General features: G+C 48.3%; 1 protein-coding gene across 2 annotated transcripts; it reads left to right on the top strand.

Moving 5' to 3' along the window:
* The first annotated feature begins 594 nt into the window (after positions 1-594).
* Positions 595-11252, top strand: KLK5 (kallikrein related peptidase 5). 2 transcript variants are annotated; one of them, XM_010369573.2, is made up of 6 exons: positions 595-817; positions 1441-1524; positions 4074-4335; positions 5053-5309; positions 5395-5528; positions 10762-11252. In XM_010369573.2, exons 2-6 carry the CDS (start codon positions 1452-1454, stop codon positions 10915-10917), a joined length of 882 nt encoding a protein of 293 aa, XP_010367875.1. In that variant the 5' UTR covers positions 595-817; positions 1441-1451; the 3' UTR covers positions 10918-11252. The 2 variants fall into 2 exon arrangements, with proteins under 2 accessions (XP_010367875.1, XP_010367874.1); XM_010369572.2 differs by lacking the exon at positions 595-817 and adding an exon at positions 1021-1158.
* Positions 11253-25418: the final 14166 nt, after the last annotated feature.

The following is a 25418-nucleotide window of genomic DNA, read 5'->3' as shown; positions in this document are numbered from 1 at the left end:
TCTACTAAAAAAAAAAAAAAAAAAAAAAAAAAAAAAAAAAAAAAAATCAGCCGGGCACCGTGGGGCACCTGTAATTCCAGCTACTCCGGAGGCTGAGGCATGAGAGTCGCTTGAACACACAGGAGGCGGAGGTTGCAGTGGGCCAAGATCACACCACTGCCCTCCAGCCTGGGCGACAGAGCAAGACTCTGTCTCAAATAAACAAATAAACAAACAACCAGTGTGTTATACCTTAGCTATACCAAAAAAAAAAAAAAAAAAAAAAAAAAAAAAAGTGCTGTCAACAGATGGAGCAGAAGTGAAATAAAGGAAAATAAACAGGCTGAGAGCTCTAAGGTATATTTGACAAATCACGCAGAACCTTTAAAAAAGAGAGAATCACAGAGGCATAGAAAGACAGAGAGCGAGGAACGGGGAGACAGCACCACTTGTGGCCCAAGGAGAGAGAAACAAGGCTCCTAAGACAGACAGGAGAGAGAGAGAGAGAGAGAGAGAGAGAGAGAGAGAGAGAGAGAGAGAGAGAGCGCGAGAGAGCTAGACAGAGAGAGAGAGACAGAGAGACAGAGAGGTGAGAGGGAGAGAGAGAAGGAGAGAGGGGAGGGGTGGAGAGAGACACGAGATATTGAGAGACTCAAAAAGATAGCCCTGGGAGAACCACAGAGAGATGGAAGAAGACTCTGAAAAAAAAAAAAAAAAGAAAAAAACAGAGACAAAGATGGAAAGAGGAGTATCGAGGGGGAACAGACAGTGGTGGAATGAGCAAAACGCAGAGAAGAAAGCAAGCAATCCAGGCGCCAGGAATAGTGACACAGAGTTGGTGAGAAGCCAGATCCCTAAGGCTGGGGGAGGCAGGGAAGGGGCTGGCCTGGCTTATGGAGACCCCTCCCCATCCTCCGAGCCAGGGAGGTAGGGAGTGGTATTTGAGACGGGGTGGGGGGTGCTCTGGGGGTGGAGATGGGGGGAGCAGGAGGAGCGATTGCTAAGGCCCAATAGGCACCTCATTGCCCGGGAATGTGCCCCAGGGAGCAGTGGGTGGTTATAACTCAGGCCTGGTGCCCAGAGCCCAGGAGGAGGCAGTGGCCAGGAAGGTGCAGGCCTGAGAAATCCGCGGCTGAACTGGAAGCAAATCCCCCACCCCCTACCTGGGGGACAGGGCAGGTGAGACCTGGGGTGGGTGGCTCAGCAGGCAGGGAATGAGAGGTGTCTGTGCGTCCTGCACCCACATCTTTCTCTGTCTTCCCTCCTCGCCCCATCTGGAGGTTGCTAGACTCCTATCTTCTGAATTCCATAGTGCCTGGGTCTCAGCACAGTGCTGATGGTGGCACAGCGTCCTTGTGCTTCCTCTCTACCCGGGGAAATAAGGTAGGGGAGGAAGAGGAAGTGAGTTAAGGGTTCCTGGGATTGCCTGGGCCTCCCAATCCTCTGACATCCCCCATCCAGGTGCAGCGGCCATGTCTACAGCAAGAACCCCCTGGATGTGGGTGCTCTGTGCTCTGATCACAGCCTTGCTTCTGGGGGTCACAGGTAACCAGAACTCTGGGGTGGGGGGCGTGGGATAGCGAGGACTGTCTCTGCGTCACTAGAGTGCCTGTCCCCTGGGGAACTGTGTGAGCCTGGGCGTGACTCCGGGACTGGGTGAATGTGAGTCTCGGTCTGTATTTGTGGTTGTGCGATTGTATGTGGCCCTGTGACTGCCACAGTGTGTGTCGGGGAGAAGGATGCCTTTTCCCACATCAAGTGACTGTGCGGCAGGTGGCACTGACCCTTAGAGGCTGTATGTGTGGTTTCATGATTGTGTGTGCATTTAAGATTGTGTGTGGCTCCACAGTGATGTGGGTGAATGCATGTGGCACTGGGGGTGTTTACTGTGTATTTGGCTGTGTGTGGAGACTTGGCTTTGTATATGACTGCAGGGATCTGCAGGTCCTGTCCCTGAGGTCCCGGGATTTCGTGCAACAAAAGCGGTCATCACCATGGAAATGTGTGACTGTGTGCTTGCAGGCAATTATGTGATTGTGGCTGAGTGCGACATTATGGGTGCCTGTATTTGTGACCTTGTGACTACCTGAAGCTCTATGTAGGGGTGACTGTACGTGACTGTGTGTGTCTGTGTGAGGCCGTGTAAATACTACGGTATGTGTGATGGTGCAGCTGTGTGTCTGGAGTTTCTGTCTCTGCCTGGAGGGATAAAGGGTGCAGAGATGGCTGTCTCTGGGAGATGGGTGCTGGGTGACCGACTTGAGGTGTGTGCCTGTGTGCGGAACAGTATGTGGCAGTCTGAACATCTATGCAAACATGGCATCTTTGCGTGCACTGAGACACTGTAGATGAGGGTGTGCGATCCCGCAAGGCTGCCCAGGAGCGTATGTACCTGGTGAGCGTGTGTACCTGGAGACAGAGCTGTACTGTCAGCTGTGCCTGTGGAGGCAATGCGTGCCTGTCTGCAGAACTGTGTACACACTTGGATGTTACTGCTGTTGTGTGCATGGTTCTTGGGGTGAGTTCGTGAGTGATGGTGGTGCTAGGGCCATTAGCAAGGGTAAGAACCAAGCCAGGCGCGGTGGCTCACGCCTGTAATCCCAGCACTTTGGGAGGCCAGGGAGGGCGGATCACCTGAGGTTGGGAGTTGGAGACCAGCCTGGCCAACACGGTGAAACCCCGTCTCAACTAAAAATACAAAAAATTAGCTGGTGTTGTGGCGCATGCCTGTAATCCCAGCTACTCGGGAGACTGAGGCAGGAAAATCGCTTGAACCCGGGAGGTGGAGGTTGCGGTGAGCCGAGATCGCCCCATTGCACTCCAGCCTGGGCAACAAGAGCAAAACTCTCAAAAAAAAAAAAAAAAAAAAAAAAAAAAAAAAAAAAAAAAAAAAAGAGAAAAAGAAAAAGAAAAAAAGGAGTAAGAACCAGTGAATGGGCATGGGAGAACTGATGATGGAGGGGGGCATGTATGTAGTCCGTAGGTCTGTATATGAGAGGAGGGGATTGACAGGATCCAGGAGGCAAGGTTGTATCCGAGAATTCAGAAACCTATGCCTGCTCTTCCCCTCCACGTGGCCCCCTAAGCTGAGCCCTTCTTTCCTGCTCTAGCTTTGGGAACCCTAGCTCCGCCCATGAGCTCTGACCCCACCTCCTTTCCTCAACCACGCCCCTACGCCAGACTCTAGTTGACCCCGCCTCAGGCTGCAACCCTTTGAGCCAGGCTCCAGTCCCTATTCTGTGGGCACGTTCTAGAACCCCCTTCAAAGTCAGAGTCAGAAGTCAGAGGGTTTTTTTTTTTTTTTTGGAGACAGAGTCTTGCTCTTTCTCCCAGGCTGGAGTGCAGTGGCGCGATCTCGGCTCACTTCAACCTCTGCCTCCCGGGTTCAAGTGATTCTCGTGCCTCCACCTCCTGAGTAACTGGAATTACAGGCGCGTACCACCACGCCTGGCTAATTTTTGTGTTTTTAGTAGAGACGGGGTTTCACCTTGTTGGCCAGGCTGGTCTCGAACTCCCAACCTCAGGTTATCCGCCCGCCTCAGCCTCCCAGAGTGCTGGGATTACAGGTGTGAGCCAGTACACCCCGCCCAAAGTCAGAGCTCTTTATAGGAGACTCTAACATGTAACCCTGGCCTTGGCCCTGACCAAGTCGATTCCAAACCCCTTCCTGCCTCCAGCCCTGACCCCACTCACTGAGGCCTGACCCCACTTCCTGAGACCAGTTCCATCCCTAAAGCCCTGGTCTCCCTCCCATCCCCAGGCTCCAGCCCCCACAGCCTTGGCTCTACCCCTGAGCTTGTCCAGGAATCCCGTACCCAATTTTATCCTCCCATTTAGTTCTAGCCAATTCCAGGAATCCGTGAGGTCCAGTTAGAGTCCAGCAACCCTACCTGAGCCTGGGCTCTGTCCTTGAGCTTGAGCCTGGTCTTGAGCGGTGCCACTCTTATTCTCCAGGCCCCGCCCCTAAACCCTGGCCCCGCCCCCTCAGCAGGTCAGACACCCACCCTCTAGCAGGTCTGGCCTCTTGAGTCTGAGACCCACCCCGAGCCCAAGCCCCGCCTCTGAGCCCCGCCCAACCCATTTTCCGTCCTCAGAGCATGTTCTCGCCAACGATGATGTTTCCTGTGACAATCCGTCTAACACCGTGCCCTCTGGGAGCAACCAGGACCTGGGAGCTGGGGCCGGGGACGATGCCCGGTCGGATGACAGCAGCAGTCGCATCATCAACGGGTCCGACTGCGATAAGCACACCCAGCCGTGGCAGGCTGCGCTGTTGCTAGGGCCCAACCAGCTCTACTGCGGGGGGGTGTTGGTGCATCCACAGTGGCTGCTCACCGCCGCCCACTGCAGGAAGAAGTGAGTGGGAGTTCCAAGAGGAGGGCTGGTGGGGACGGGGAAGTGGGATTGGGGGGCATGGAGGTGAGGGCTGGTGGGGACGGGTTGGGGATGTGGGAGCAGGAGGAGGTCAAGTTGGGGATAGGACTAAGGATGGAGTTTTGCTGGAGAGTAGGGTGGGAGGATGAGGTTGGAGAGGGGAGAGTGTTGTGGTAGGGAACGGGAAGGAGCTAAGGATGGGTTGGATTCCAGGTTAAGAGCGTGTAATTGTTGAACGGTTTGGGATGGAGGTGGAATTGGGGTTAGGAGCGTATATTGGTTGAATGGTTTGGGATGGAGGTGGAACTGGGATTGGCTTTAGAATTGGGGGTGGGTGAAAATTGTGCTGGGGTGGAAATGAAGATAGAATGGAGATAGTGTTGGGATTGGGAACAGATATAGAATTAAGGGTGGGGACTGGAATTTGGGTTGGGGTTGGGGATGGTTGGATTTGGGCTCGAGAATGCATGTGTGATGGCTTCTGGGTAGGGAAAGGATTAGGGTTGGGAATGGGATGGGTTTGGAATTGTGATTGGGATGGGGACAGGCATGGAATTGGAGACCAAGATGGAGTTGAGGATGGTTTGCGGACTGGGGGTGAGGGTGGGACTGGGGCTGGGGCTGGGTGTGGGGTTGGGATTGGCGTTGGACATGGAGATAGAGATCAGTGCTGGTGGTGACCTGCCCCATCTTCCTCAGAGTTTTCAGAGTCCGTCTCGGCCACTACTCCCTGTCACCAGTTTATGAATCTGGGCAGCAGATGTTCCAGGGGATCAAATCCATCCCCCACCCTGGCTACTCCCACCCTGGCCACTCTAATGACCTCATGCTCATCAAACTGAATAGAAGAATTCATTCCAGTAAAGATGTCAGACCCATCAACGTCTCCTCTCATTGTCCCTCTGCTGGGACAAAGTGCTTGGTATCTGGCTGGGGGACAACCAGAAGTCCCCAAGGTGAGTGTCCAGGTTCTTCTTGATACCGACCCATCTCTGCCACCTTCCATCTTTCTCCACCTCTCATTATGTTCCTGTTTGACAGTGCACTTCCCTAAGGTCCTCCAGTGCCTGAATATCAGCGTGCTAAGTCAGAAAAGGTGCGAGGATGCCTACCCAAGACAGATAGATGACACCATGTTCTGCGCCGGTGACGAGGCGGGTAGAGACTCCTGCCAGGTGAGGACACCTCTCTCTTCATTCAGCAGATGCACACTGAGTGCCAGCTCGATAACATGAATTTTGCCAAGTTCTGAGAATCTAGCCATCACCAAGACAGTCAGGACCCCTGTTCTCACAGAGCTCAAACCCTAGAGTAGTGGTATTTAGTAGAAATAATGCTGAGCTGCTTATGTCATTTCCAATTTTCTAGTAGCCACATTAAAACAAGAAGAAAAGGCCGGGAGTGGTGGCTCAGGCCTGTAATCCCAGCACTTTGGGAGGCTGAGGTGGGCGGATCACCTGTGGTCAGAAGTTCGAGACCAGCCTGACCAACATGGCAAAACTCTGTCTCTGCAAAAAAAATAATAATAATAATACAAAAATTAGCCGGGCCTGGTGGTGAGCGCCTGTAATCTCAGCTACTCAGGAGGCTGAGACATGAGAATCACTTAAACCCAGGAGGTGGAGGTTGCAGTGAGGTGAGATCGCGCCATTGCACTCCAACCCGGGAGACAGAGTGACACCTTGTCTCAAAAGAAAAAAAAAAAAAAGAAGAAGGAAGGAAAGAAAGAAAGAGGTGAAGTTAAGTTTAATAACCCAATGTATCCCAAATACAATCATGTCAAAGTTTAATTAATGTAAAACAATTGTGAATGAGATACTTTACGTTCTTTTCTTGTTTTCATATCAAGTCTTTGAAAACGAGTATGTATTTTATACTGACAGCACATCTCAATTTGGACTAGCTACATTTCAGGTGCTCAGTAGCCACACGTGGCCAGCAGTTACTGTATTGGATAGCACGGGTCTAGAAGGAAAGAGGAAGGCTGTTTTGTACGGTTGGGCAGGTTGTGCACTGCATAAAGATACCACATCTAATGGGGGCACTCCACGTTACAGACATCAGTTTTGGTAGTTTTCAGGCATGTGGTAGTGAAGTGTCTTATTTCAACAAAATTTGTCATATGACAGTTTTCCAGCAAGTGCTGGTAAAATATCTTGAGGAGGGAAAAGAGAAATCTGGTAGGTATTTTTACAAGAGAATATTTAATACAAGGGATTTATTACAAAGCTGCTGGAAGGGCTGAAGGAACAACAAAGGTAAAACATAAAATATAAAACTCTGTGGTCAAGAATCTGCATAAATAGGGAATATTCAGAGAGCAGTAAGGGTTAACCCCAAAATGAAACATAGTTTTAGGATAGTAAACAATAAGGGCAAATATTCAAAAAGGTGGTCGGGGAGCCTCCTTGGAGAGGTGGCATTTGAGTGGAGAATGGATGACAGAAAGAAGCTAAACTCATGAAGTTTAAGGGGAAAGAAAAGGCATGTGCAAAGGCCCTGAGGCAGAAAGGAGTTTGACTGATTCAAAGAAGAAAAGGAAACCAATGAAAATGGAGAACAAAAGTGGGGGAAACAGTAGGAAGTGAGGCTGGAGGGGTAGGCAGGGGCGAATGTTCTACCAGTATTTCCTGGTCACCAACACAGAGCTTCCCTATGTTCTAATGGAAGCAGTATCTGCTGAGGAAGACAGAATTTAAAATCAAACTGTTACATCAACCAGCACCCTCCTTTGTATCCAGGCTCCCAAAGGATCTAGAGGGACGTAAGTTAACAAGCCCTCATTAGCAGGGTGTGCGTTTCAACAGTAGATAGGAAGCTGGGGATTCAGGAGTACTCCAGTCCCATGGCTACAAAAAGCTCCCCCCAAAATTGTACAAACCTGACAATTGCAACAACTTCCCAGCTCTCCCAGTTTCTTCTCTGTGCCCTGGGTGTAGGGGTGGGTGGTGAGGGGGAAAACTTTTAACAGAAGAAAGCACATCTCGGCCAGGTGCAGTGGCTCACGCCTGTAATCCCAGCACTTTGGGAGGCCAAGGCGGGCGGATCACAAAGTCAGGAGATCAAGACCATCCTGGCTAACATGCTGAAACCTCATCTCTACTAAAAAAAAAAAAAAAAAAAAAAAATTAGCCAGGTGTGGTGGCAGGCACCTGTAGTCCCAGCTGCTGGGGAGACTGAAGCAGGAGAATGGTGTGAACCTGGGAGGCGGAGCTTGCAGTGAGCTGAGACTGCGCCACTGCACTCCAGTCTGGGCGACGAATGACACTCTGTCTCAAAAAAAAAAAAAAAAAAAAAAAAAAATCTCATTCAAATGGTAACATTTAAAACTATTTAGCCTTTCTGTAGGCAAGGTTACTGTCTTGTTTTTCCAGACCTCAAGGTGTTTGTTTGTTTGTTTTTTCATACCGGTGTGTGGTCTGGGTGTGACCACTAAAAGCTACAAGCAATAAATAATAACAACTACAACAATACTAATACTAATAGTATAAAAATAATAACATCTGGCTAATTGCTGGACACTGTTTTAAGTAGTTTGCATGCCTCCACTCACGAACTCATTCACCTGTTATTATTAGCCCTATTTTACAGACAAGGAGCCAAGGCTCAGAGCACTTAACTAACAGCCTCTCAAAAGAAACTCTGCAGAGGTGTTAAATTTGAAAAATAATGAGAGAAATAAAACCACAAGAAAGTTGAAATTTAGAGGTCCAGGCAGCTAAGCTTGTTTGCCTTGAAATAGTGTCTGCTACTGAGAAAAAGGCAAGTCTTGGTGTTCCTAATAATTGATACCAGGACTCTCTAATTATTCACATTTTGCATGCATATAAATAAGAAATGAGGCCGTGTGCAATGGCATATGCCTGTAATCCCAGCACTCTGGGAAACTGAAGTAGGAAGATCACTTGAGCTCAGGAGTTCAAGACCAGCCTGGGTAACTAAAAATAAAAAATAAAAATACGAATTGTTTTTATTTTAGTAGATTTTATTCATACCGCTTACATAATTATTATGGTATGTACATATTTATTTATCTCTAACAGAGATAGATATTTCTTTTCTTTTCTTTTTTTTTTTTTTTTGAGATAGACTCTCGCTCTGTCACCCAGGCTAGAATGCAGTGGCACCATCTCAGTTCACTGCAGCCTGCGCCTCCTGGGTTCAAGCATTTCTCCCACCTCAGCCTCCCAAGTAGCTGGGATAACAGGCACCCACCACCATGCCCAGCTTTTTTTTTTTTTTTTTTTTCCCCGTAGAGACGGGGTCTCACCATGTTGACCAGGCTTGTCTTGAATTCCTGACCTCAAGTGATCTGCCTGCCTCAGCCTCCCAAAGTGCTGGGATTACAGGTGTGAGCCACTGTGCCCAGCTGGGAGATAGATATTTCTCTCTACCTCAAACAGAGATCCATTCAAGCTACTTTTCATTTTCTTCATAAATATTAGCCAAGTGGCTATTTTGCACCAGGAATGGTTCCAGGTGCTGTGGATATGGCATTGGGCAAAACAGACCAAAAACTTCCTGCCACATGGACTTCATGCTCCCCAAGTGGGAGACAGGCAATAAAGAGATAGATAAATATGTGCTATTTTCTTTTTAATTAGCCGGATGTGGTGGCTTGCACCTGTAGCTCCAGCTACTTGGGAGGCTGAGGTGGGAGAATTGCTTGAGCCCGAAAGTTTGAGGCTGCAGTGAGCCATGATTGCACCACTGCACTCCAGACAGCAGCCTGGATGACAAAGCAAGAGCTTTTTGTCACAAAGAGAAAGAAAGAGAGAGAGAGAGGAAGGGAGGGAGGGAGGAAGGGAGGAAGGGAGGAAGGGAGGAAGGGAGGAAGGGAGGAAGGGAGGAAGGGAGGAAGGGAGGAAGGAAGGAAGGAAGGAAGGAAGGAAGGAAGGAAGGAAGGAAGGAAGGAAGGAAGGAAGGGAAAGAGATAAAGGAAGGAAGAGAGAGAGAGACGAAGGAAGGAGGAAGGAAGGAAGGAAGGAAGGAAGGAAGGAAGGAAGGAAGGAAGGAAGGAAGGAGAGAGGAATGAAAGGAAGAAAGGAAGGAAGGAGGAAGGAAGGAAGGAAGGAAGAAGGAAGGAAGGAAGGGAGGGAGGGAAGGAGAGAGAGAGGAAGACAGAGAGGAAGGAAGGAGGAAGAAAGGAAGGAAGGAAGGAAGGAGAGAAAAAAGGAAGAAAGAAAGAGAGAGGAAGGAAGGAGGAAGGAAAGAAGGAAGGAAGGAAGGAAGGAAGGAAGGAAGGAAGGAGGGAGGGAAAGGAGGGAAAAATGACTGTTGAAGAGCAGTGAGTATTATTACAGGAGGGTAATTATAGGGAGGTATGGGGAATTGAGGACAGGAAACACAAATTAGTCCGAGCGAATGGTTTTCTACTGGGAGTGATTCTGCCCCCTAGGAGACACTGGCAATACCAGGAGACATATTTGGTTGTTACAACTGCGTGGAGGGTCATTACTGGCATCTAGCAGGTAGAGGCCAAGGGTGCTGCTCAACATGCTGTGATGCACAGGACAGGCCTCCACAACAAACCATTATCCAGCTTCAGATGCCCACAGTGCCCAGATCGAGAAGCCCTCATCCAGGGGCTGAGAACTGTATTTTTGTGGAAGGGAGGTATAAGGATGGATTGGTGGAGAGTGAGGAAGGAAGGCGTGTGTCCAGTAAGAGAAATAAGGCCTGCACAGGCCAGAGGGGAGAGTGAGAGAGAAAGAGAGGTGGAGAGACACACGGTGAGGGAGACAGGCTGGAACAGAAAGTAGAGACAAAGATTTGAGATGTAGAGAGGTAGGGTCACAGACCCCCCAAAATGATGTGTGGACAAGAGGAATCTGGAAGAGGAAGAGTGAGTGGAGAGTGACAAATGGGGTCTAAAGGTTGAACTTGGAGGCCGGGCGTGGTGGCCCACGCCTGTAATCCCAACACTTTGGAGGCTGAGGTGGGCGAATCACTTGAGGTCAAGAGTTCAAGACCAGCCTGGCCAACATGATGAAACCCCGTCTCTACTAAAAAATACAAAAAATTAGCCGGGCGTGGTGGTGGGCGCCTATAATCCCAGCTGCTTGGGAGGCTGGGGCGGGAGAATTGCTTGAACCCAAGAGATGGAGGCTGCAGGGAGCTGAGGTCGGGCCACTGCCCTCCAGCTTGGGCAACAGAGCAAGACTCTGTCCCAAAAAAAAAAAAAAAAAAAAAGTTGGATTTGGGGTGAAATATTAATAGCATTCTCCCTCTCTCTCTTTTTGCCTGCGTCTCCATCTCTTTTTCTGCATCTCTTCATCTCTGTACTTTCCATCTCTGTGTGTCTGTCTCCATCTTCTCCATCTGTGGACATCTCTGGGTCTCTCGTGTCTCCTTCTGCCCACCTTGCCACATCTCTGCCTCTCTCGTGCCTCCCTTTCTCTCCTGCAGGGTGATTCTGGGGGGCCGGTGGTCTGCAACGGCTCCCTGCAGGGACTCGTGTCCTGGGGAGATTACCCTTGTGCCAAGCCCAACAGACCGGGCGTCTACACCAACCTCTGCAAGTTCACCAAGTGGATCCAGGAAACCATCCAGGCCAACTCTTGAGTCATCCCAGGACTGAGCACACCGGCATCCCCACCTGCTGCAGGGACAGCCCCGACACTCCTTTCAGACCCTCATTCCTTCCCAGAGATGTTGCGAATGTTCATCTCTCCAGTCCCGGACCCCATGTCTTCTGGACTCAGGGTCCGCTTCCCCCACGGTTGGCTGACCCTGTTTCTCTAGCTGAACCCTGGGAACAGTTTCCACAACTGCCCAGGATGGGGGTTGCATCCCACTCTCCCTGCGGCACTTTCATCCCGAAACTCAAGGCCCATCCCTTCTCTGCAGCTCTGCCCCAAATTTAGTCCTAGAAATAAACTGACTGAGAAGTGGACTCTGCGTGTGTCTCCTCTCTGTGCAGGGCGGCTGTGAACAAGTCACATCTCCCTCTCCAGGCTCGTGTGTTTTGTCTATGAGGTCACTTGCATTATGAGAAACAGAGGTCCAGTCGGACTACTTTTCACCTTCGTCATCAATATTGGCCAGGTGGCTATTTTTTATTTATATTTATTTATTTATTTTTGTTTTGCGATGGAGTCTCACTCTGTCAACCACACTAGAGTGCAGTGGCACGATCTCGGCTCACTGCAACCTACACCTCCCAGGTTCAAGCGATTCTCCTGCCTCAGCCTCCCAAGTATCTGGGATTACAGGCACGCACCACTATGCCCAGCTAGTTTTTGTATTTTTAGTAGAAACAGGGTTTCACCATGTTGGCCAGGTTGGTCTCGAATTCCTGACCTCAAGTAATCTGCCCGCCTCGGCCTCCCAAAGTGCTGGGATTACAGGCATGAGCCGCCACACCCGGCCCCAGTGGCTATTTTGCACCAGGAATGGTTCCAGGTGCTGGGGATAAGGCACTGGGCAAAACAGACCAAAAAATTCCTGCCTTGTGGAGCTCACATTCCAGGAGTGGAAGACAGACAATAAAGAGAGAGATGATTGGGAGGCCAAAGCGGGCGAATCACAAGTTCAGGAGATCGAGACTGGCCTGGTCAACATGGTGAAACCCCCCATCTCTACTAAAAATACAAAAATTAGCTGGGCATGGTGGTGCGCACCTGTAATCCCAGCTACTCAGGAGACTGAGGCAGGAGAATCACTTGAACCTGGGAGGCGGAGATTGCAGTGAGCTGAGATCACGCCACTGCACTCCAGCCTGGCGACAGAGTAAGACTCCATCTCAAAAAAAAAAAAAAAAAAAAGAGAGAGAGAGAGAGAGAGAGATGTGCCATAGCAGTTATGTAAGTGACATGAACACAATGAGAGCAGGGCACGAGGCAAGAGAAGAAATGTCGTGGGTGGGGGGGTCTCTACATTGGATGATCAAGGAGGGAATGGGAGGCAGCATAATGCCTCCCTCCCACCTCAAAACTCCATCTTAACTTCTGGAGCCTGTGAATATGTTACCTTCTATAGCAAGGGGGCTTTGCTGATGTCATTAAGGGTCTTGAGATGGTGAGATGATCCTGGATTACCTGGGTGGGTCCAGCGTGATCAGAAAGGTCCTTATAAGAGAGAGACAGAAAGATCAGAATGAGAGACTGGAAGATGATATGCTGCTGGCTTTGAAGACAGAGGAAGATGAGCGCAGTGACTCATACCTGTAATCACAGCACTTTGGGAGGCCAAGGCAGGTGCATGGCTTGAGGCCAGGAGTTCAAGACCAGCCTGGGCAACATAGGGAAACCCCATCTCTTAAAAAAAAAAAAAAAAAAAAAAAAATTTTTAATTTGCTGGGAGTGGTGGTGTGTGCCTATAGTCCCAGCTACTCGGGAGACTGAGGTGGGAGGATCACCAGAGCCCAGGAGTTCAGGGCTATAGTGAACCATGATTTCACCACTGCACTCCAGCCTGAGCAACAGAGCAAGACCCCATCTCTAACAATAATAATAATAATGAAGATGAAGGAAGGGGCATGAGCCGAGGAATATGGGCAACCTCTGGAAGCCGGGAGGACATGGGAATGGACCCCCCCACCCAGAGCCTCCAGAAGGAACCAGCCCTGCTGACCACCTTGATTTCTTCCCAGTGATATCTTTAGGACTTCTGACCTCCCAAACTACAAGAGAATAAATCTGTGTTGTTTTAAGCAGCTAGACCCTCAGTGATTTGTTACAGCAGCCACTGTAACAAACACAAAGGGCCTTGCTGAGGAGGTGGCATTTGAGACTGAGAGGATAAAGAGTGGCCAGCCTCAAGCAGGGCGCAGTGGCTCACGCCTGTAACCCCAGCACTTTGGGAGGCTGAGGCAGGTGGATCATTTGAAGTCAGGAGTTCAAGACCAGCCTGGCCAACACGGTGAAACCCTGTCTCTACTAAAAGTACAAAAATTAGCCGGACGTGATGTCACACACCTGTAATCCCAGCTACTCAGGAGGCTGAGGCAGAAGAATCACTGGAACCTGGGAAGCGGAAGTTGGAGTGATGCAGTGAGCCAAGATGGCGCCACTGCACTCCAGTCTGGGCGATGGAGGGAGACTCCATCTCAAAAAAAAAAAAAAAGGGGGGGGCGCTCAGCCCCAGGAACATCTGGGGCACTGGTGTTCCAGACAGAAAGGAGGTCAAGTGCCAAGTGCCGAGATGGGAGCATGGAGCATGCTGGACATTCTCCAGGAGCTGAAAGAAGACCCATAGAACTGGACGCTTGTTTGTTTTCTCTGAGAAGTTGGGGAGTCATTGGAGATTTTTCAGCCAAATCTGGTTCATGCACAAAGGAGATCATTCTGGCTCTTTGTGGAGAACTAACTGGAGCTGCTTGTTGGCCAGGGTAGAAACGGGAGGTGGGTTATTGTATTAGTCCATTCTCAAGTTGCTGCAAAGATACTACCCAAGACTGGGTAATTAATAAAGGAAAGAGGTTTGATTGACTTGTAGTTCAGCATGGCTGGGGAGGCCTCAGAAAACTTACGATCGTAGCAGAAGGGGAACCAAACATGTCCTTCTTCACAGGGCGGCAGAAAGGAGAAGGGCAGTGTGAAGGGGGAAAATTATAAAACCATCAGATCTTGAGAGAACTCACTACTATCACGAGAATAGCATGGGGGGACCGTCCCCATGATCTAATCACCTCCCATGAGATCCCACTCCCAGCATGTGGGGATTACGATTCAGGTTAAAATCCAAGATGAGATTTGGGTGGGGACAGGGGCCAGGCCATATCAGTTATCGAAAGAATATTCACGAATTAAATTGGAAAATGTCAGGGCAGAAGCAGCTGCCTGTGTGATCTCTATCTCTTCTTCCCTAGTTATGTGTCTTTTACAGTCTCTTTCTTCTCATCCCGCCTCTGTTTTCTCATTACATTGACTGCTTGTTGCCTATCAAAGCATCTCCTGTCTTCCCCATAACTGGCTCCAGTTATTGGGTTTTTCTTAGTTCATAGCCCCTAGAGAAAAAAAAAAAAAAAAATTGGTTGGCTGTCCTAGGGTCAGATGCAGATTCTGTCTCCAGTCTGAAAAGCGGGTCCAGAGTGCAACATGGATCCCCCAGCCACCCCTTCATCCATAGCAGTGGGCAGGGCAAGGCCCCTAAGAAGGTTGTGGGCATAGTAGTCATTGAAATGGACAACACATCAACAGACAGGTATTTAGTCTTCAGCACTTTCTGAGTGACCTGTGTAAAGGTCATTTGTACTTTTACTGGACCTCAGTTTTTCTACCTGTAAAATGGGACGATTGAAACGTAATGATCTCCACGTGCCAATCCAGCTCTAAGATTCCTGAAGATGCTCAGAGGTGGTTATAGAAAGTCACCCCAGGGAATACTTTGGAAATTGAACACTCTAGAAAAGGAATTACACTAGAAAATTTTGTCAGTAACAAAATGCCCAACTCAAAGTGGATTAAGAAATAAGGATGTGGGCTGGGCACGGTGGCTCAAGCCTGTAATCCCAGCACTTTGGGAGGCCGAGGCGGGCAGATCACGAAGTCAGGAGATTGAGACCATCCTGGTTAACACGGTGAAACCCCGTCTGTACTAAAAATACAAAAAAATTAGCCGGGCGAGGTGGCGGGCGCCTGTAGTCCCAGCAACTCGCGAGGCTGAGGAAGGAGAATGGCGTGAATCCGGGAGGCAGAGCTTGCAGTGAGCCGAGATGGCGCCATTGCACTCCAGCCTGGGCGACGAGCGAGACTCTGTCTCAAAAAAAAAAAAAAAAAAAAAAAAAAAAAAATTAAAAAAAAAAAAAAAGAAGAAGAAATACGGGTGTGTATTATTTCACATAAGAAGTAGCCCCAAAAGACGGAAGTACTATGGTTTGGTGATTCCTACATTATGTCCTTAGGGACCCATCTTTCTTCTCTACTGCCCTCTGCATTCGTTCATTCATCCATTTATTCAGCTCATGAGCACCTGTGAGAGCCAAGCAATATTATAGACACTTGGGATAGACTGATTAATAAAGCAGACACCAAACCCCTGCCTTCCTTAAGCTTATGTTCTAGCAGGAAGAAGAAAATATGTCAGCTTTCTCCTTCAGGCTTGTAATCTCGTAGCTGTAAAATGACTGCCACAGCTCCAGGCATCACATTCTCACACACCGTGACAAAAGGCAGGAAGGAGAGACTCTGCTGGCAGAGCTCCCTTCAGTAGGAAAGAAAGTCTTTTCCAGAGTGCCCCCACACCCCTGGATCTGTTCTTGGGTTGAGCTCAGTGACCACTCATTGGAGAAGGTCCCAATGCTGACACTCTAGCTTCAAGAGAAGCTGGGAGAGTGAGTTTCTGGCATTTCTCTGTCATGTTTTATTCCTTACCAGCAAGGAAGAAGAGATAAGAAGTGTCTGTCTGATGAACAGTCGACGATGTGAGAGAAGGACACATACATCAAAATGATACAATAATTGTCACCGTTATCTTCCCCTTTGTGTCCAGTCATTTACAAGTCCTCACAACTTTTTAGGGGAACATTCCAGAAAGGCTGGGGTGCCAGGGTGTGGTGTGGTGTGAAAATAGGGGCAGATAGTACTGGGTGACAGTTGTAATTCAATGATTTTTGTTTGTTTGTTTTTGTTTTTTTTTAGACAGAGTCTCACCCTGTCGCCCAGGCTGGAGTACAGTGGCATAGTCTCGGCTCGCTGCAACCTCCGCCTCCCTGGTTCAAGCCATTCCCGTGCCTCAGCCTCCCAAGCAGCTGGGACTACAGGTGGGCACCACCACGCCTGGCTAATTTTTATATTTTTAGTAGAGACAGGGTTTCACTATGTTGGCCAGGCTGGTCTTGAACTCCTGACCTCAAGTGATCCACCCACAGCCTCCCAAAGTGCTGGGATTACAGGTGTGAGCCACCGCACTGTGCCTCAATTTTTTAAAAATGTTAAAAAAAATCTACATAGGAGCAGAATCCTAGCTAAGAAGCAGTCTTGAGCACGTTTTCCAAAATGATGTTTCTGGTTAGGCTGCTTTGAGGAACAAGTAAGAGAAGATTCACGCTGTCTTCAATAGTAAACAAAGTTTTAATTTCACATATCAAGAAATCCAGGTAAGGGCAGCTCCAGACACAGGGCGTCAGGGCTGCCTGTGTCTCTGTTTCTCTCTGCTTCTCTTGGTTCTTCTCGGTGGGGGGTCATCATCCTTAAGATCAACATCTGTAGTGGGTCTGTCTTTGAGAAGGATGATGCTTTTCCAGAAACCACCCCAGCAGAATTTTATCTTATTCTTACTGGCCAGAATTGGGTCACATGTCCTTTGCTAAACCAGTCACAGACTGCTGGGACAGGGCGGGGAGGGAGGTGGAGAGGTTAACATGGTCGATTTGAACCAAACAGGGTTATTCTTTCATGGTGGAGTGGACGACCTCCCCTAAAGCATGTCGAGCTGCTCCTTGAGAGAAATCAGGATTCTGTCATCAAAGAAGAGGAGGAGCCACCAATGATGTCTGCCCCATGGATGCCCTTGCAGCAATGTTTTAAATTAACTTTTATTGAAAGACAATGAGCACAAAGAAACGTGCACAGGGCCGGGCACAGCGACTCACGCCTGTAATCCCATCACTTTGGGAGGCCGAGGCGGGCGGATTACCTGAGGTCAGGAGTTCGAAACCAGTATGGCCAATGTGGCAAAACCCTGTCTCTACTAAAAATACAAAAATCAGCCGGGCTCGGTGGTGGGCGCCTGTAATCCCAGCTACTCAGGAGGCTGAGGCAAGAGAATTGTTTGAACCCGGGAGGCGGAGGTTGCAGTGAGCCAAGATCCTGCCATTGCACTCCAGCCTGGACGACAGGATGAGACTGTTTCAAGAAAAAAAAAAAAAGAAACAAGCACAGAAGTGTCATAAATGCCAGTGAATTTTCACAAAACAGAACACACCCTTGTAACCAGTGTTCAGAAGGAGCCATGGAACATCAGCAGCTCCCCAGAAAAACCGTACCTCCCCCGCCAAGTGTAGCCAGTTCCACTGCTACCTAACTCCCTGGCCTGCAAGTGTAGCGACTTTCATGACTTTTCCCCAAGTGTAGCAACTTTTGTAACTTCTATCACCATAAATTAATTTTGCCCATTTGTGAACAACATATAAAAATAAATGTATTTATATAGATAGAAATATAATATGTTTATATAAATAAAAAATAATCAGACCTTGTGAGAACTCACTATATTATTTTGTCTTTGGCCTTTTTTTTTTTTCTTTTTCTCAATATTACATATTGTGTGGTTCACCCAGGTTTTTGTTTATGGTTGTAAATGTTTTATTCTCAATTATTTTATTCTCATTGCGCAGTATACCATTGTGTAAATGTACTCTGATTTATTGATCCATTTTTTTAACTACGAGGAGACATTTGGGTAGTTTCTAGTTTCTTTAACAGTTGTAAAGGTAATACACTAGTGGAACAATTGCTAAAACCGTGATGTAAAGAAGAGAGGCCGGGCATAGTGGCTCACACCTGTAATCCCAACTATTTCGGAGGCTGAGGCAGGAGGATTGCTTGAGCCCAGGAGCTTGAGACCAGCCTGGGCAACATGGCCAGACCCCGTCTCAAGAAAAATAAACAAAGAGTTTAGGAGAAGCAGTGTGCTTGGTTCTCTGCCCACCAAAGATGCGAGCACTAACCCCACGCTGATTGTTGCTAATGGCAGAGCCTGGATGCATTTTCCCATCAGGTTCAGGCTCAAGGGCAAACAGGTGAACAGAGGGGAGACGTGTGTGGACTTAGAGGCAGAGGTTGGTGTTTTGTGACTTGCCTGACTTGGCACAGGGCAAGCTGTGTGCAAGTGAGATCTACTTATCATTCTTCCCACTGCCTTACCGGCGAGCCCAAGTATTGCTCAGATTGGCACATGACCTGGATACATCCGGGTGGCCATGTAATCCAGTTCTAAGCAATAAGACAAAGCTGGAGTTTCTGGGGAAGTTTTTGTTTTGCTGATAAAAGAGAGAGAGTAGGCCGGGCGCAGTGGCTCACGCCTGTAATCCCAGCACTTTAGGAGGCTGAGGTGGGTGGATCATGAGGTCAGGAGTTCGAGACCAGCCTGGCCAACATGGTGAAATCCCATCTCTACTAAAAATACAAAAATTAGCCAGGCGTGGTGGCAGGAGCCTGTAATCCCAGCTACTTGGGAGGCTGAGGCAGGAGAATTGCTTGAACCCGGGAGGCGGAGGTTGCAGTGAGCCGAGATCACACCACTGCACTCCAGCCTGGGCAACAGAGCAGGACTCTGTCTCCAAAAAAATAAAAAATAAAAATAATTACATAAATAAATAAATAAGAGACAAAGAGTAATGTTTGAACCTTTGGACCTTCCACCTCTTCTCACCTGGAATATGGGTGCCTGGAGGCAGACCAGCCACCTTGCATGATTAGAATAAAAGCCACAGGATAAGACGGGATTACAAAAAGCAGCTCACATTTCTGATTATTTCCTTAAGAGCTCCATGCATGGACTTCCTACCTCTGGGCTTGGAATAGGCAGAATACAATCTCGGGTGTCTGGGCTACCGTAGTTGGTTTTCTATGTGCCAACATAGAGAAGATGGTATGGGAAATGAAGCTTCTAGAAACTGAAAGATGAGCTAAGATATTGTGCAGATTTTCCTGGGCAACCTTGACTTTCTTTTCCTGGATGAGGATGCCTTTTTTTCTTTTTTTTTTAACATGGAGGCTGGATCCAGAACCAGGAGGGGACAGATGTCTGTAAATCATTCCCATTAAGGGTGGAGGAGATCAGTGTATTTCCTGCATGGTGATGTAAGTGGTGAGAAAAATAGGGCTGCTGTGGTGCAAGAAATAAACTCCTTGCCCTACTAGATATTAAGACATGCTACAAAACAAAATTGATGTTTTTAAAAAAGGGTGGGATCAGTGCAAGAACAGACAAGTAGACCAGAGAGGCAGGAGAGAGGTCCCAGAAAGAGAATCATAGGAAATTGATGTATCATCATACAATATATTAGGGAGTTAATATAAGATAAAATAGCAACACAAATTAATGGGAGAATGATGGTATATTTATTTAGTAAGTGGCATTAGAAAAACTGGTCTGCTGTGCAGAGAAAAAGAAACCTACATTTCTAATACTACACATGAAAGTGGATTCCAGCTGTGTTAAAGACCACTGTGTGATAGATAATATTATAAAATTAATAGAAAAAATCATGGTGAATATATATTTATTTTATTTTATTTTATATTGTTTGAAGACAGAATCTCACTCTATCATCCAAGCTGCAGTGCAGTGGCATGATCTGGGCTCACTGCAACCTCCGCCTCCCAGGTTCAAGTGATTCTCATGCCTCAGCCTCCCAAGTAGCTGTAACTACAGGCACATGGAACCACGTCCAGCTGCTTTTTCTATTTTTTGGTAGAGATGGGGTTTTTGCCATGTTGGCCAGAGGCTGATCTCGAATTACTGACCTTGAGTGATCCACCTACTTTGGCATCCCAAAGTGCTGGGATTACAGGCATGAGCCACCACACCTGGCCTATTTTTGAATCTCTGTGATAGGGGATGATTTCTTAAGACCTAAAAAAACACACATCATATGACAAAACATTGATTAGTTTGATTAATTAAAAATTAAACATTTTGGTTTAAGGGAAGGTAAGGACCATTGGTAAACATTTAGCAGAATGGGAGAAGTTATTTGTAATATTCAAAATGGACAAAGAACTAGAACCTATAATAGGCAAGAAGTACCTGTGAATTAATGAGAAAAAAGATGGATATCCTTATAGGTAAACGGATAAAAGCTACAAACAGGTGATTTGCAGAAGCAGAACTCCAAAAGCTAACATGCTTAAAGAGATGTTCAAGGCTGGGCACGGTGGCTCATGCCTGTACTCCCGGCACTTTGGGAGGCCGAGGCGGGTGGATCACTTGAGCTCAGGTGGTCCAGACCACCCTGGGCAACAGGGTGAAACACGGCCTCTACAAAAAAATATTAAAAGTTAGCCAGGCATGGTGGTGTCAGCCTGTGGTCCCAGCTACTCTTGAGGCTGAGGTGGGAGGATCACTTGACCCTGGGAGGCTGCCATGAGCCGTGATCGCAGAGTGAGACCTGGTCTCCAAAGAGAGAGAAAGGGGGAGATGTTCAAACTTTTTAGATACTGAAACAACAGTGAGATGTGACTTTACATCAAGTAGTCTGGAGAAAATGAGGAGGGCGGACAAGGTCAAGGGCTGTCAGGGATGTGCAGACATTAGAATGTTCAAGTACAACTGGGTTGAGTGTGGTGTCTCCAGTTATGAAAACGGAGCTGACGTTATTTCATCAAACAAGTATACACACACCCAATGACTCAGCGATTTCTCTCCCGGCTATACATCCCAAAGCAATTCTTACACACCTACAAGAGGACACGTACAAGCTTGTGTTCTGCAGTGTTCTTTGCAGTGGCCAGAAACTGGAAGTCACCAAGTACCTATCAGTAGGGGAATTGTGTAAACGTGGTGGACGCCCCACCATGAAGTTCCGATGCAACAGTCAGATGCAACAAACACATGTATGAACACGTAACAACACGGGTGGGCCTTAAAAACATAGTGCGATTTGCAGAGTGGCTTAGGATAGAGTAAGAACATCATCCAATGCCAATGACGTAAATTAAAGTCCACACACACATAAGAACCACACTGCACATTTTGTAAGACTGAGGGAGAGTAGGAGGGAGGAAAAGAAGGCAGGGCAAGAGAGAGAGAACATGAAGAAAGGGACTGGGCGCGGTGGCACGCCTGTGATTCCAGCACTTTGGGAGGCCGAGGTGGGCAGATCACCTGAGAGATCCGGAGTTCGAGACCAGCCTGACCAACATGGAGAACCGCCCCCCGCTTTACTAAAAACACAAAAAATTAGCCTGGCGTGGTGGCACATGCCTGTAATCTCAGCTACTCAGGAAGGCTGAGGTAGGAGAATCGCTTGAACCCATGAGGCGGAGGTTGCGGTGAGCCGAAATTGCACCACTGTACTCCAGCCTGGACAACAAGAGCAAAACTCCATCTTAAAAAAAAAAAAAAAAAAAAAAAAAGGCCAGGCACAGTGACTCACGCCTGTAATCCCAGCACTTTGGGAGGCCAAGGTGGGAAGATCACGAGGTCAGGAGATTGAGACCATCCTGGCTAACACAGTGAAACCCCGTCTACTAAAAATACAAAAAAAAAATTAGCCGGGCGTGGTGGCGGGGGCCTGTAGTCTCACCTGCTGGGGAGGCTGAGGCAGGAGAATGGCGTGAACCCAGGAGGTGGAGCTTGCAGTGAGCCGAGATCACACCACTGCACTCCAGCCTGGGCAACAGAGTGAGACTCCGTCTCAAAAAAAAAAAAAAAAAAAAAAAAAAAAAAAAAAAAAAAAAAAAAGGAAAAAAGGAAAAGAAAAGGAAAAAGAAAAGAAAGAAAATGAAGAAAGGAATCTATGTGAACCAGTGATGATAATAATGCATTTAATACTCAACTCTTCACTTAAGCTATAAAGGGAGTAAAAAGTAGCTTGTCAAATTGTCAAGCCATGGCTTGCATGGATGTTGACCTGGGGTTGAGGCCCCTGTGAGACTAGAGTGTGTGTGTATGTGTGTGTGTGTGTGTGTGTGTGCGCGTGTGCGTGCGTGTGTGTGTGTTGTGGTTCCTGCTCACTGTGGCCACCTTCAGATGCTGTTTTATATCCCTGCCTTGTTAAACCAGACACTTAATGTAACCTAGTGGTGGCTGATTCCCACTTGAATACATATCTCTCTGAAATGCACAGAACTGTGGCTCACACCTGTAATCCCAGCATTTTGGGAAGTCAAGCAGCAGGATCGTTTGAGCCCAGTAGTTCAAGGCCAACCTGGGCAACATAGTAAGACCTTTCTCTAAAATACAAAGGGAAATAGATGAATAACTTTTTTAAAAAGAAAAAAAAAATAAAATGCACAGAATTGGCTGAGGTTCTCAGAGAGGCTTTGACTGAGGACGAAAAGTGTCAGCGGGTGTGGCTCAGAAAGCTGGCACATTCTCCACCCGGTCCTCGCTCTTGGGGTGGTTGATCCTGGCGAGAAACCGAGGTCAGGGAGTGGCCCCAATTTTATTGGTGGGAGGGCCCTCCCCCCATGCATTCCACATGCCAGATAAGCATCTAATTGTTGGCTACAGAGAGGCTGGCTGTGGGTTACCTTTTATTAGTAATAATAATAACAAGGATGATGACAACAGCTACCATTCATCCAGTGCCAGACACCTCACTGCATTCATCGCATGCTTATTCCTCCTGGTCCTGACAGAAACCTTAGGCACGAGGCCCTCAGCCAGCCAGGAGGCTGAGGAGCAGGGAGGTTTGGTGAATTTGGCTCAATTTCTGCAGCTAGTACTTGGCAGAGCCGGAATCTGAGTCAAGGGTGTAGGAGTCCTGAGCCTGTGCCCATAACCACAACACTAGATTGAGCCAGCGAACGCAAACATAGGTACATAGGGCCAAAGCCATAAGGATGTGAGGTGAAGGGGTAGGAAGCGGGGAAGGAGGGAGACTGAGAACTTTAAAGAAAGAAAGACTCCGCCAGGTGCGGTGACTCATGTCTGTAATCCCAGCACTTTGGGAGGCCGAGGCGAGCTGATCACCTAAGGTCAGGAGTTCAAGACCAGCCTGGCCAACATGGTGAAACCCTGTCTCTACTAAAAATACAAAAATTAGCCGAGCATGTTGGTGGGTGCCTGTAATCCCAGCTGCTCCGGGGGCTGAGGCCAGAGAATCACTTGAATCCGGGAGGCAGAGGTTACAGTGAGCTGAGACTACACCGTTGCACTCCAGCCTAGGCAACAGAGCGAGACTCAAGGAAGGAAGGAAGGAAGGAAGGAAGGAAGGAAGGAAGGAAGGAAGGAAGGAGAAAAAGAGAGAGAGAAAGAAAGAAAGGCTCAAAGAGATGTAAAGACAGATTCAGAGAGAGATGGAGAGAGACAGACAGATTTGCAGGGGAGAGGAAGGAGGGAGAGAGGAAGGGAGGAAAAGGAAGAAAGAGAGGAACACAGAGATATACTGGAATAGATTTAAGGCAGATGGACTCAGAGAGACTTAAAGAGAGCAATTTGGGGAGACAGAGACAAACAGACTCAGACTTTTTTTTTTTTTTTTTTTTTTTTGAGACAATCTTGCTATGTTGCCTAGGCTGGACTCAAACTCCTGGACTCAAGGGATCCTCCCACCCCAGCCTCTGGAGTAGCTGGGACTGTAGGCTCACACCACCTCACCAGCAAGACTCAAGTTTAAAGAGACTGGGGGCGGGGAGGGGAGAGAAAGACTCAGAAAGAGAGGTAGAGCTAGCTTTGGAGACATTCAAAGAGAGAGAGAGACTAAACACTGATCATAGAGAAAGTAATGGAAGAAGGACATAGGGAGAGCAAGAGGGATTGAGGAAGGAAAGGCGGGAGAGAGGAGGGGAGATGAAGAGAAAGAGACCCAGAAAGTGACCTGGAAAGAGAAGGGCAAACAGAGAGGGAGAAATGAGAGAGAGAGAGAGAGAGAGAGAGAGGATTCTTTTGGTGAGAGTTGTAAGGGAGGTAGTGCAGGATCTGGGCTTCCTTTGCAGATCTATTATTATTATTATTATTATTATTATTATTATTATTATTTCAGAGGAGTCTGGCTCTGTTGCCCAAGCTGGAGTGCAGCAGCGCGATCCCAGCTCACTGCAACCTGCGCCTCCCGGGTTCAAGCAATTCTCCTGCCTCAGCACCACCACCCCCCCCCCCCCACCAGTAGCTGGGATTACAGGTGCTCACCACCATGCCCAGCTAATTTGTTTTGTATTTTTAGTAGAGACGGGGTTTCACCATGTTGGCCAGGCTGGTCTCGAACTCCTGACCTCGAGCAATCTGCCCACCTCGGCCTCCCAAAGTGCTGGGATTACAGGCGTGAGCCACTGCACCTGGCCCTTTGCATATTCTTGATCTCACCCTTCCTCCTAATCCCTACAATCCCGCTGCCTAAGCGGCCTCGTCCCACCGCTTGGCCTTGCAGCCAATCCCCCAGAGCCCGGGCCTCTCTTCCCCCATGCTTTGTGCTGAGACCCCCAGGGATGGCATCTATTCTGTAGGAAAAAGGGAAGGGGTGCAACAGACACAGACTGGTTCAATTCTACCTGTTTCCTATTTTGTAAAATAGTGCTGCTTCCTAACACTGCCTTGAGCATTAAAGGAGAGAATGTACATAAAGGCAAAGACAAGAACCCAGAGGCCGGCACAGAATAGACATGTGGAAATGGTTGTTTCTGTGACTGTGATGAACATCGTTGTTACTGTTCTGGAGTTGGCTGCCTGCACAGGTGTGGCGAGGGCTGTTGATCCCACTTAATGAAGCTCTTGCTGCTCAAAGCTGAAGCAACATGCCCTGGGAGCGTATTAAAAAACACAATCGGCCGGGTGCGGTGGCTCAAGCCTGTAATCCCAGCACTTTGGGAGGCCGAGACGGGCGGATCACGAGGTCAGGAGATCGAGACCATCCTGGCGAACACGGTGAAACCCCGTCTCTACTAAAAAATACAAAAAACTAGCCGGGCGAGGTGGCGGGCGCCTGTAGTCCCAGCCACTTGGGAGGCTGAGGCAGGAGAATGGCGTGAACCCGGGAGGCGGAGCTTGCAGTGAGCTGAGATCCGGCCACTGCACTCCAGCCTGGGTGACAGAGCGAGACTCCGTCTCAAAAAAAAAAAAAAAAAAAAAAAAACCGCAATCCCACTCCAGACCAACTGAACCAGACCAACTGAACCAGAAGAGGCGTTTCCATAAGATCCTCTGGTGTTTCGTGTGCACGTTCAAGGGCCCCACCCCGCAAGCCTCCCGGGAAGAAATTGCAAACCCAAGTTAGCGGAATCCACCATTTGCTCTATCGCGCCACCTGGAGGCCTTTGAAAGAACTGAGCTGGGACATAGAAAAGTTGTGGGAGGGGCATGAAATTTGGAGTCCAGGGCGGGGCGCAGTGGCTCACGCCTGTAATCCCAGAACTTTGGGAGGCCAAGACCTGTGGATCACTTGAGGTCAGGAGTTCAAGACCAGCCTGGCCAACATGGCGAAACCCTGTCTCTATTAAAAATACAAAAAATTAGCC

Source organism: Rhinopithecus roxellana, chromosome 12 (genome assembly GCF_007565055.1).
Source record: "Rhinopithecus roxellana isolate Shanxi Qingling chromosome 12, ASM756505v1, whole genome shotgun sequence".
Taxonomy (NCBI): Eukaryota; Metazoa; Chordata; class Mammalia; order Primates; family Cercopithecidae; genus Rhinopithecus; species Rhinopithecus roxellana.
The sequence above is the reverse complement of the archived record's forward strand: the minus strand, read 5'-3'. Positions and strand labels throughout refer to the sequence as shown.

Bases quoted from the DNA above. Each gene is read 5' to 3' on its own strand.
- KLK5 (XM_010369573.2), top strand. From the start codon at position 1,452: ATGTCTACAGCAAGAACCCCCTGGATGTGGGTGCTCTGTGCTCTGATC. The intron at 1,525-4,073 runs GTAACCAGAACT...TTCCGTCCTCAG, and splicing joins CTTGCTTCTGGGGGTCACAG to AGCATGTTCTCGCCAACGAT. The intron at 5,529-10,761 runs GTGAGGACACCT...TCTCTCCTGCAG, and splicing joins CGGGTAGAGACTCCTGCCAG to GGTGATTCTGGGGGGCCGGT.